Source organism: Trichechus manatus, unplaced genomic scaffold, assembly GCF_000243295.1.
Source record: "Trichechus manatus latirostris isolate Lorelei unplaced genomic scaffold, TriManLat1.0 scaffold00038, whole genome shotgun sequence".
Classification (NCBI taxonomy): domain Eukaryota; kingdom Metazoa; phylum Chordata; class Mammalia; order Sirenia; family Trichechidae; genus Trichechus; species Trichechus manatus.
The window spans coordinates 186,771-199,426 of NW_004443974.1; the positions used below are offsets into that span (position 1 = coordinate 186,771).

The following is a 12,656-nucleotide window of genomic DNA, read 5'->3' on the forward strand; positions in this document are numbered from 1 at the left end:
TTTTAAATGAAAACACACTGATAGATGAAAAGATAAAACTTCTTGTCAAATGTATTTGTGAGAGAACTTCCCATCGTTGCTGATGATGGTTTACCTATCGCTTCCTCCTCTCTGGATTCCCTTCTTCATTTTCTGTGTAGTCGTCCAGTTCCTCTGATAACAGATATTTAGTGCGGAGACAGCATTTCTCTCCAGTGCTGTAGCTAACATGGTGACACGACTACTTCATTTCCCGAGGAAGCGCCGCCTCTGGCTCTCTCCTGGAGCCTGGGCCGTGTGGAATGCGTCCCCCGTCCCCCGGCACGAGGAGCACGAATGGCATGCAGCCCAGTCCTCACCCAGACAGAGAAGCCCACACTGTGCGAGCCTCCGCACTCACGGCGCTTTTGTCTCCTTGGGCACCTCTCTTTTTCAAAAGCCAAGAGTTAAGTATTCGGTCAATCTACAAGGAAAACCTCCTCCAAATGTCACTTGCAAATACAGGCTCGGGTTAGCACCAGAGTCTGACCTGGTAGCTGGCTGGACTCCGGGCCCCTTACCCAAAAGAACATTTTGCCCCTTTGCATTCACTTTAAGCCACATCTGGAAGCCAAACCCTCTGTAGACACAAATGGCAGTTGGTATGACTTATCCAGCTCTCAGCACGAATAGCTAGCTGGCAGAGTTAAATAAGTCAAATTATCTCTCTTGAAAATACTTAAACACTTTTTTCCCCCCTCTCCACTGAAATCCCAAAGAACAGCCCATTTTGAACCAGAATAATTTAGTCTGACAACAGATTCTTCCTCTGTTCACAGCTGTCCCAGAGGGAGGAGCTGAAATCTGAACCTCTCAGCTGTGATTGGATCCTTCTTGCAAAAGGAAAAAAAAAAAAAAAAAATCCTCCCAGGGAAAACGGGTTCAGTTTGTAAAGGAGCCTGGGCAACTTCAGAGGCGCCGGTCCTTCACCCCTGCCGCACCTGAGCAGGGCCCTCGCCTGGAGCCGGCCGCGATGCTTTAAGTGACCGGCGGCGGCTCTGTCCTAGCAGCCGGACCGTTATTCGCACCAGGGCTCCTAGGGACACCGGACCCGCCTGCAAGATGCCGCGCTCCTTCCTGGTCAAGAAGCATTTCAACGCCTCCAAAAAGCCAAATTACAGCGAACTGGACACACACACAGGTAAAAATAAATAAATAAATAAATAAATTACGTACATTTTATTTATATCACTGCTCAAATACTACTATGAAAGAGCTAAACTATGCTGTTTTCCTTTTAGACAGTGAGTTTACAGTCTTTTAGTCCTTTAGGGTAAGTTTTAATTAAAAACTTTTCAAACTCTTAGCGGACAAGAAAATCTTCATTTGACTGTTGCCAGCTCATTTCTAAAACATGTGTGTATGCGTAATGAATATATACGGAGGATGAGTAACATATTACGTAAAGTTTGAATTACTGTTATTTTCATGTAAAATGACTTTTTAATAAAGTAGCTTGGTTTACAGATATTTTTGTACTCACAAACATAAAACATGTAACTAACCCATGCATAAAATGAAAAACTACTTTTCTACATGTTTGAAAATAAGATGCAGGCTCTTTATCAGGCACTGAGAGTGTGGAGGCCCTTCTTTGGCTGCACTCCCCACAACAGAACACTATATAGCTTAGAGCAGCTGTCAGACTACGTGCTCAGTGGACGTATGTGTGTACAACATGCAACAACTATATGGGTTTCTGGGTAGAAATGAAAGGTTTTATAAAAGCCCCCATAAATGGGCCTCAATCTTCATTATAAAGTCCTGTAGGTGCTGTCACACAGCTTCTTCATGTGGTGGTTTAATTATTTTCACTGTAATTTTCTTTCCTCTTCTTTACCCTAGTGATTATTTCCCCATATCTCTATGAGAGTTATCCCATTCCGGTCATCCCACAACCAGAGGTCCTCAGCTCAGGAGCATACAACCCCATTACCGTGTGGACTACAACAGCTCCATTCCACTCCCCACTGCCAAATGACCTCTCTCCTCTCTCTGGATATCCCTCAGCCTTGGGGCCAGTGAGTCCCCCTCCTCCATCTGACACCTCATCCAAGGACCACAGTGGCTCAGAAAGTCCCATTAGTGATGAAGAGGAAAGAATACAATCCAAGCTTTCAGACCCCCATGCCATTGAAGCTGAAAAGTTTCAGTGCAATTTATGCAATAAGACCTATTCAACTTTTTCTGGGCTGGCCAAACATAAGCAGCTGCACTGTGATGCCCAGTCTAGGAAATCCTTCAGCTGTAAATACTGTGACAAGGAATATGTGAGCCTGGGCGCCCTTAAGATGCACATTCGGACCCACACCTTACCTTGTGTCTGCAAGATCTGTGGCAAGGCATTTTCTAGACCCTGGCTACTTCAAGGACACATTAGAACTCACACTGGTAAGAGAAACAAAAAAAAAAAAAAACATATATAGGAATGTTGCCCTCCGCTAGGATGAAGCTCTGTGCTGGCTATTGGATTTGCATTAAGTAGTGACACAGTGCTCTTACTGATTGATGTTAATTTATAGCTACTTCCTGAATACTCTCCAAAAGTCATTAGAGCACCAAGTGCTCCAGTTCTTGTTAACAGCCTCTGTTGCAGAGACTGCAAACAACATTTAGACTTTGGAAAGTAGATGCTGGAGGTTTGGTCTCAAAGATCAGTTAGAAAATCAGGAAAGATGTATTTGAATGTGTGCTCTGTGTAATCAGCAAATACAAATGTTACTATCTTAATCAATTGATTTGGTAAATAGATGAAGGGTTTACCTATAGTTTCTTTTAATCACATTCACGCTATGATATCTAGCAGCCCAGAGCTAGTTGGGCAGATGGAACTGAATTTGTTTTGCTTTTGTTTTTCTTCCTGCTGAATTTTTTATGTCCTAGCACAAAATCATCCTCTGGAGAGTCAAGTCATTTATACTTTCTTATTCATAATACAGAAAGAGGGAAAAAGGAAAATATTGGGAAACGTTGGGAGGAGCTCAGCATTCGCTGCACCTGCTGAAGCAGAAAGCTTTTATAAATGAAAGTCCTAGAACTACACGAATTATTTCTGTGTGACTGGCAGCAGTAATAATATTCTGGGTGTGATTTTTTAAAACGCAAGATTCAATTTTGTTTTAAAGGGACAGATATTAAAATAATTGTCTGTTACAGGGAATTTTAATCAAGCTTTGCTGCTTTTCATTCTTTTGGCAAAATGTGGTGGATATTTATAAACATTGTTTGACTTTATTTTTCCTCTAAAAACACTGACTTTCTTTTTCATTTCCCCCCACCCCCAACAGGGGAGAAGCCTTTTTCTTGCCCTCACTGCAACAGAGCATTTGCAGACAGGTCAAATCTGAGGGCCCATCTGCAGACCCATTCTGATGTAAAGAAATACCAGTGCAAAAACTGCTCCAAAACCTTCTCTCGAATGTCTCTTCTGCACAAACATGAGGAATCAGGCTGCTGCGTAGCACACTGAGTGACGCAATCAATGTTTACTGGGATAGAATTCATTTCTTCACTCCAATTCGAAACGATAGCTAACAGTCCAAAGGCATTTTCTCTTGTGCTTACCAGGCAAAAATACACACACACACACACACACACACACACACACACACAAGCACATGCACACAACTGAAAATCACAAAATCCATGTGTTTAAAGTTGATCCTTTCCATGTGAAGTTTAAAATTACTGTATATTTACTGACAGCTAGATTGAGGATAAAAGACAAGGACCTAACTTTTCAAAGATGAAGCAAAAAAAAAAAAAAATTTTTTTTAACTAAGGAAGAATGCAAAGATTTATATTGCTGCCAAATCATTTCAACTGATGTATTGCTTTGTAATAGAGTTTGTAATAGAATTTCCTATAGGAAGAGACTATGCTAAACACTATCTCAGGTGCCTTGTAAAGTATTCCAAGTTTACTTCATTACATATTTGATGTCTGGTTGTCTTGTTAAACTAAGGCCCTTTTTGATTATCTGTAATGCTTTAAACTGTATTTTTAGGAGTGGGAAAAAAAGAACAAAACAGAAACGAATGTATTAAAAGATTTTTTTTTTTTTTTTGAGGGGTGGTTGTTTTTTTTTTTTTCATTTTTTGCCAGTAAAGAGTATGTGCCTTAGGGGAGGAGAGAAAATAAACTTTGGACATTCCTGGTGCATGCTTGATCCATGTCTTATATTTTTTAAGATTTTTAATGATTTTCTAAACTTAATTAAAAATGGGAATAAGTGCAAGAGAGGATACTTGGGAACTCATAATGTACTAAAGATATTTTCAATGCAAACAACAAATGCAATACACCTAACAGTACCCCCTTCCAAGTGCCTTTTTCTAATTGTATAAATGATGAGTCAACGTAAATTTGTGTTTATTTTTATATGATTGAATGGGTTTTGTATGAAAGTGAGATGTCTGTAGCTATGCCTATAAACGACCTGAAGATTTGTAAATCAATTCTTTCTTTTTTAAAAAAAAAAAAAACAATTTTAAAGGTCTTTTTTTTTACAATAAACCTTTTTGATTTAAAATCTATTGTTTGCATACTATTTTCAGACTTCAGTTGCTTTCTGATTAGTACCAAACTCCTACACAAAGTATCCTTTCTTTTGCTAATAAGAGAAAATGCAAATAGTGCTAGTATGCATATCGGATGTTATTTTATAAATGTTAGATTCTAATAAATTAAACTGTAGTTTTTTCTTTATTCTTAAAATAACACTGTTACATCCGTAAAGACTCCATCATCATGTAGTTTGTTAGCATGCCCCCTTGATAAAAATCACTTTCTGGGTGCTAAAAATATTCACACGATTACAAGTCAAAGATACTTTTCAAAACCTTCTATTTATATTGACTTTATTATGTTGACTTTATGAAACAAGTAACAATCACTCGTATTACCAAATAAGGCCACTGGGACAGTTTATGATTTTTTAAAAAATATCATTTAATGAGATGTAAGAGGAAAAAGTGGAAAACCTGCATGAAAGCATCAGGGAAAAAATGAATTTACCATAAATTACACAAGTTGGAAAATTAAGCCCTGCAAAAACAACCCACATCTAGTGAGATAAAATAAGTGATAGGTTTGATGGGGGCAGGGCTAAGTAGTGGAGAGTGAAGGTTTCCTTTTGTGCCGTTTTGAGCAGGTTTGTACAAGCACCCACCAAATCCAATATATACCTGATAAAACATAACATGACCCTCTACTCCATATAGAAGTGCACATTTACTAAATGCAGGAATACTAACTCCTGTGCAAGAATGCTACCCACTATAGGCACTGTGACAAACAGCAAAGGCTGTTTTGAATCCAACCTTCAAACCCATGATGACGATAGTTCCTGCTACTGTGAAGCACTTCTGTCTTGTACGCTCCAAACTTGCAGAATCTCATTTTTCCTTATAATGCCCTCGTGGTATAAATAAAAGCCAGAACTTTGTCTCATAACTGTTAGGACAGGTCATTAGGAGCTACAGTACCGATACTATTAATCTTCACACACATTCCACTCTATGGGACACATATATTCCTAGCCAACAAATGAAAACATTTTGCATTTGACTAAAAAAATATTCAATTTAATATTCTGCTTTTTTTTTTTTTCTTTTTAATCTTATCTCAGGACGTATTTTTTAGAGGCAAATTTCTTTGGAATAGCAATTAATAAACTTAAAAAAAAATGGCTGATAGCTTGATGGGTACATCTTGGAGTTATAAAAAAGCAACTTTAGCTAATTGTGTATGGTATAGAAATGATTGCCAAACAAAAATACTGGAAGTTTCCAGACAAATAACATGTCGAAATGTCTTGCAAGGGAAGAATGTGAATGAGTCAAGCATTCTTCAAGTGCACTGCTTGGCTCTATGAGGAACCACATCTACCCGAACTCACTCCTAGGTTCATAGATCTATAAGCAAGAAGCTTCTTGGTGTCCAAAACTCAAAACAGCCAGTGTCTTAAAGCATAGATTGGTTCATTGGTTTAATACCTTAGTGAAAAATTAATGGTAATACTTTTTGCAAAATATTCACCTTTGTTCTCATCATTATAATTTAATTCATTATTAAAATGTTCTACTCTCATTAAGATATCATAGGTCCTGAATTAAGGTATATCAGATAATAAGATATTCTATATGTACAGCTCAGTAGCATAGTAAAAATTTTATAAAAACACAAAGATTAAATTCACTATTTTTGACATAGTAAAAGCTAAGAATATACAGTCTTTAATTCCATCCCAGCACCCAAGAACCTTGAGGGAAAGCAGTAAAACACAGATATTATTGCAAGCTCAGCATCTAACAACAGCAGTGCATGGGGGTTTCAAGCAGGGGGAGCAAGAGAAGGACTTAGCCAGTGATGAGATAGAGACAGACAGGTATTTGTAAAAACAGAGCCAGCAGTGCTCCTAGGTTTGAAGATGAGGAGACAGGACAAGATGCAATTTCCAAAAGGCAACTTCATATTAATATCTATGGTTCTGATCAGAATATATATGAAACATACACACACCACACACTACACACATATACCACACATACCACACACCACACCACTCTCACACACTACACACACACCTCATACATCGCACACACTACACACACCTCATACACACATACACACATACCACAGAGACACACACACACTGACATACACCACACATATCACACACCACACATGCCACATACACATACCACACACTCACACAATTGCACACACATGCACACCACATACACCACACATACCACACACACACATGCACATACACCAAACATACTCATTCACACACATGCACGCACATTCACACAACACACACTGCATACACCATAGGTGCATCATGCACACACACCACATATAACATACACACTCACAGACACACCACACATCACACGCCACACACACACTCACACATGTTACAAACCACACATACCAAACACCACACACATGCACACATTCATGTATCACACACCTGCACACACATATACCATACCACACACACTTACACACATACCACATACACATACCATGTACAGATACTATGGGGAATAGTCTTTCATAGCAGGTGTTCAGGAGCAGGCTGAATAAACAATCATTGGTTGGGATGTCATGGAGATGGGTCAGACCTTAGATTGGATAGGGGTGGAAGAATGTAGAAGAGCCCTAACCCCTGGGATTTCATGAAACAGAGTTTTCACCATGATCTCTGACTAGATGTCTGCTCACCTACAACACATAAGACCGAGCTCAAATGTCACTTTGAAATATCTTTCCAAATTCCCCCCTTCTGTGAACTTTATGCACCATTTATACCAGAGCACTTACCTCATTATGTTGCAATCTTTTGTTGATCTCTCTCTTTTTTTATAATAGAGAACATCCTTAAATAAGAAATTCCCAGAACCCAGCACATCACCTGGAACACAGACATCAACAAATGTCTGTTGAATGAATAAATGGATAAAATGATAGAGTAGTGAAAAATAGCTTACAGATCTAAAAGAAATTCAACATATTCCACTATATTGCAAAACAATTTGTTAATTTCTAAGAGGTCTTCAAAGAGAATTTATTTTTGTCTTCTAAGCTTGTGATGACAGCCTTCCAAAATAGACTGGATGCTCAAGAAAGTGGAGAAGGGTCAAATCTTGGGCACGTGGATAAGGCTTAATAGGCATTCTGAGGTCCGGAGTTTTGAAAACAGGGGTGTAAGCATGAGTGCACATGATGCTTACATCTCAGTCTCCCTCATTTGTTTCACATAGTGTAAGACTGCATGATGTGGTGGAAGGAGCATACGCTTTTTAACCTGATATGCATGTTTATGGAATCACTGACCCATAAAATGTTGGCTGTATGTCCTTACTCAAGTTATTTAGCCCACCTGTGCCTCTGGTTCCTGAAATGTAAAATAAGGGTAACAATACCTCAGTTCCTATGAAGAGATTATCAGTGTCACAGATAAAGAAGTCAACATCCCCTGCATGAATGGGTCTCATATATCGTAATAACTAGTACACACTGATGCTGTTTATTAACCCTTTCCTGGCCAAATTATTTTTGATACATGTCCCATTCAGAGACTACTGGGACATACAAGGCCCAGTTAAATTTTGTGCTTCTCAGGTTTCCTGGGCTGACGGGGCCGCACTTATAGTATGTGCTCCCGTCTGACCGCTGGGAAACACAAGTTCCATTTCCCTTCTTTGCATCTCAAGGTTCTTGGGCTACTAATGTCCCATCTTGTGACGCTAGTGTCATCTGAAGGGAACTATATAAAAAATAATTTGGCACAAAGGGTTTGAATTTACCTGGGCCTGGCCTGTTCTGTGGGCTATGAAAGGGGAATGCCTACTTGCTCTTGTTCCAGGAAACTTACATCTATCATCGCTTTCTATGTTAACAAGTTCTCTGTGGAGCTGGTACTTTACAGATAAGGACGTTAAGCTCAGAGAAGTTGAATAATTGAATCTAGGTAACCAGGATGGTAAGCTGCCAAGCTGAAATCTCACTGCAGACCCTGCTTTCCCACTGTGCCATGGGAACTGGAGACCATGTTCTCCTCCACTCAGTACAGTGTTTTATATGTTGTAAGCATGTAATAGGTATTTGTGGAAAAGGACAATGATGCTGTGCCTTGAAATTAAATATCTTCATTGGGTATTTGGGGACTATCAGGATTCAGAGATTATACAGTATACAGAGAACAGTCAATCTTCAGAGCCACTTTCTAGAAGTCATGTTAGCCACCTCCCCCTGCCCCACTCTAGCATCAACCCTCAGTGCCATGAGATGGCCCTGACCCAGCCCTGAGTTCCCCCTGTTGCGCCGTGGGCCCATTTCCTCTGGCCTGTCCTCAGTGGAGAGGAAAAACAGCTGGTCTCCATCCTCTGTACATTAACACTTCATTTTCTTGAAGGCCACTGTTACTCCCTCACACATCCACACATCTCTCTCCAGCTTTTATCTTCCTAAACTAAAAAGTCTTCCAAGCTAAACATTCATTTCTTTCACCACTAAAATATGGACACTCTGGGGTAATGAGGCAATTATAATCTTGGAAAATATCAGGCTTTCTTACTAAGACCCAAATCTAAGGAGCTGTCCCTACTTTAGATATGGGGAAACATTTTGAGCAACAATAATTTGAGAATGAGTATTCGCTCATCTAGGGAAGCAAGGATTCTCAAATAAGATGACTTGTCTCATAGGAGGCAGAGGAAAAACAAAAGCCTTTGCTTATCTCAAGATGGATGCATAGGAGGAGGAAAAAGCTCTCATTTAGCTTTCTGTGGTCAGTTTGTACAATTTGTGAGTAAAGGAGTGCATCTACAGCTCACACTCCAGGAAGCAATGACTGCTCTGAGAAGTCAGGCATGCACACAGCACCCAGCATGACAACCCTTCCTCCCTGGCCTCTGGCCAGCCTGTAAAACAATGGGCCATCAGCAGAGGAAACGGCAGTATGTCCCTGTCCCCTGACTCCAGCAGGCTCCATAAGCTATTTATAGCTATGAGCAGAAGAGTTGCTGTGAATAAAAGTTGTGTGAGTTTATATATTTTGTACACAGGTTCACTTAAATGTTTAATTAAGCTCCTCTGCTTATATCAGTCATCCTTTTAATCCATTCAGTCTGTCCTTTTGGAAATTCCTATAGCTAGATGTGAGGCCGTGTTAATCAGGCTTAAGGAGTATTAACATACAATAGCCAGCACAGCCTGGACAGTCAAGGCGGCTCTCCGGCCTGTCATGGCACCCCTTTCAGTAGTCAGGATGTGAGGAGATAATTTTGGGGCTAGAATCTATGTCTCCCAGGCAAGGAGTCACAGTGGATGGATTAATTCTAAGGCGTGGAAGGAAAGATATGGATTGAATAAAATAGTGATACATTCTTGCACCAAAGAAAATGAATGGTGATTATGCCTTACAAGGGCTAACTCCTGCCTATATATCCATCAGATGTGTAGAAGTTTAACACTTCCCCTACTCTGTGAGTTAATATTTTTTTTTAAATTTGGCAGAGGACAGTACAGGAGGGCATCAGGTCCAGTGTCTCTCAAAGTTCACTGTGCACAGGAATCTGAGGTTTGTCACCATGCAGATCCCAGGCCTGGGGGTTGGAGGGTTGCGAGAGTCTGCATTTCCAACCAGCTCCATTATCTTTAAAATTTTTTGACATTTTCTCATGTAGAAGCTAGTGGATGTATTTTGTCTCTAATTCTCAGGTTACTATATTATTTATGTGAAGTTGCAAATAAGCATTCATTGGTAAAAACTATTTTCTCTGAACTGGTGACGTGTGTGTGTTTGTTATTAGTGCTGTCCAGTCACTTTCGACCCATATCGACCCTATGTGACAGAGTAGAACTGCTTCATAGGATTTCCTAGGCAAGATTTCATCTCACATACTTTGGGCATGTTTTCAGGAGGGACCAGTCCCTGGAGAAGGACATCATGCTTGGTAAAGTAGAGGGTCAGTGAAAAAGAGGAAGACCCTCAACGAGATAGATTGACACAGTGGCTGTAACAATGGGCTCGCACATAGCAACGATTATGAGGATGGGACAGGAACGGGCAGTGTTTCGTTCTGTTCTATATACGGTCAGTATGGGTCAGAACAGACTTGACAGCACCTAGCAACAATCTTTACAAAAGCAGACTGCCACATCTGTCTCCCACAGAGCCACTGTGTGGGTTCCTACTGCCAACCATTCGTTAGCAACCTAACATTTAATGGTTGCGCTACCAGGGATGTATGTATAACTATAACTCTATATAACTCTCTCTATATACACACACCCATTGCCGCCAAGTTGATTTCAACTCATGGTGACCCTACAGGACAGAGTAGAACTGCCCGGTAGGGTTTCCAAGGAGCAAAGAGCGGCTGGCAGATTTGAACTGCCGCTGCCTTTTGGTTAGCAGTCAAGCTCTTAACCACTGCACCACCAGGGTTCCTCTTCTTTTATAGAGTGAGCTTATTTTAAAACCAGGCTCTTTAAGGAAAATACAGTGGAGATCTTCACACCTTAGGCCTACAAAGTCTAAACTGAGTGAAGACTTGAATTATAATGGAAATAATTCATTTGGAGTTAACTAGAGAATTGGAAGGAAAAGTGTAAGGTTCTTGAGGGACAATGCAGTGCAAACATGGGTAAATCATCACTAACATTTGACTAATGTGGACCTCCTTATCAGATGTGGGAGGGCATCAGGTCCTGGTAGCCCATCTCTGCCCAGGCTGACCATTACTTGGTCCAGGTGAGCACGGCCTGGGGTGGGGGCGGGTCTAGAAGGTCTACCAGCAGCCCACTCTGGAAAGATGGAGGAGGAGAGCTTTGCTCTTTTGTTCAAGTTCATCACCCCTACCCACACATGCACAAGAGTGCTTTCGGGGAGCTCTGTTGCCTCCCTGACAGTGCTGTCCAGCTGTGCTTCTGGTTTTGTTCCCAAACACTGGCCATACTTATAAAACACATGCACTGCTGGACAAAAATACTGTTCTGAGTAGCAGCCTAAACCAGCACCAGGCCACCATGGAGGAGCTGGTGACTGGTGTTGTAGGGGAAAAACATCACAAAGTCTAGTAAAGCAAAAGAAAGTTTTATTCAGCATATATTCAAAAGGGCAGAAATGGGAAACAACAACCATGTTGCCAGAGCCATGTCTGCCCGAGTCCAAGCAAATATCACAGAATAGACAAAAGTGGGAAAATGGATAAGCATGCTGCTAGAGCCATATCTGTCCAAGTCCAAAGACCACTACAGACTAGGCAAGAATGGGAAAACAGACAAGCATGCAGCCACAGCCGTGTCTGCCCGAGTCCAAGGAAATATCACAGAACAGACAAAAGTGGGAAAACGGACAAGCATGCTGCCACAGCCATGTCTGCCCGAGTCCAAAGAACAGTTACAGAGCCATCGGTATATATTAACATTACAAATGGGCAAAACCATTGAAAGTTTAACCTTTTCAGATTGGCTAGAAACTGTGATCCTACATTTTGAATTGCCCTTCTTAACAATCATTGGTACAGGTTTCAGTAAGGAGAGTCAGGAGGGTCTTCACTGGTCCAACAAATTTGTATTCATTAAATGCTAACAGAAAAAGATAAGAGTAGAAAATCTTTTGTGTTCTGTTTGATTGGCTTTACGTGAAAGTTTCCCTAAAAGATATTTTCCAAGATTATCTTGGCTATTGTCTTTATACCTCAGGGCCCAGTTGATGTGTCCTTGTGAGTCCTTGTGAGCCCAGCTCCAGCTGGGTCACATTCTCTATGCTCAAGGACAGGGAATAATGACCATAATATTATTTCCTAAATCACTGGAGGGTTCCCTCCCTGCTCCCTCTGCCAGGAATGAGGATCTGCTGTAGCCTTGCAGGGACCAGAGACTCCACCAGCTTCCCTCTGCCCTGAATACAGAAACAGAATCCTCCGGCACATCTCCGGCATCGGTGATTGGAGGTGCGGGAGGACAGCCTGGGGTGTGGACACCAGGGCAGTGGATGCAGGGGCAATCATTTGAGGAGGCGGCTGCACCGGCGAGTCTCAGAATCAGCAAGAGGCCTGTTAACACAGGCTTCTGGGCCTGCCCCAGAGTTCTGAATTATAAGGGCTGGGTGAGCTTGG

The 12,656-nt window shown here is 41.0% G+C and overlaps 1 protein-coding gene across 1 annotated transcript; it reads left to right on the top strand.

Moving 5' to 3' along the window:
• Window positions 1-902: 902 nt before the first annotated feature.
• SNAI2 (snail family transcriptional repressor 2) lies at window positions 903-3,487 on the top strand. The gene is made up of 3 exons (XM_004375600.1): window positions 903-1,159; window positions 1,864-2,409; window positions 3,306-3,487. Exons 1-3 carry the CDS (start codon window positions 1,081-1,083, stop codon window positions 3,485-3,487), a joined length of 807 nt encoding a protein of 268 aa, XP_004375657.1. The 5' UTR covers window positions 903-1,080.
• The last annotated feature ends 9,169 nt before the right edge of the window (window positions 3,488-12,656 follow it).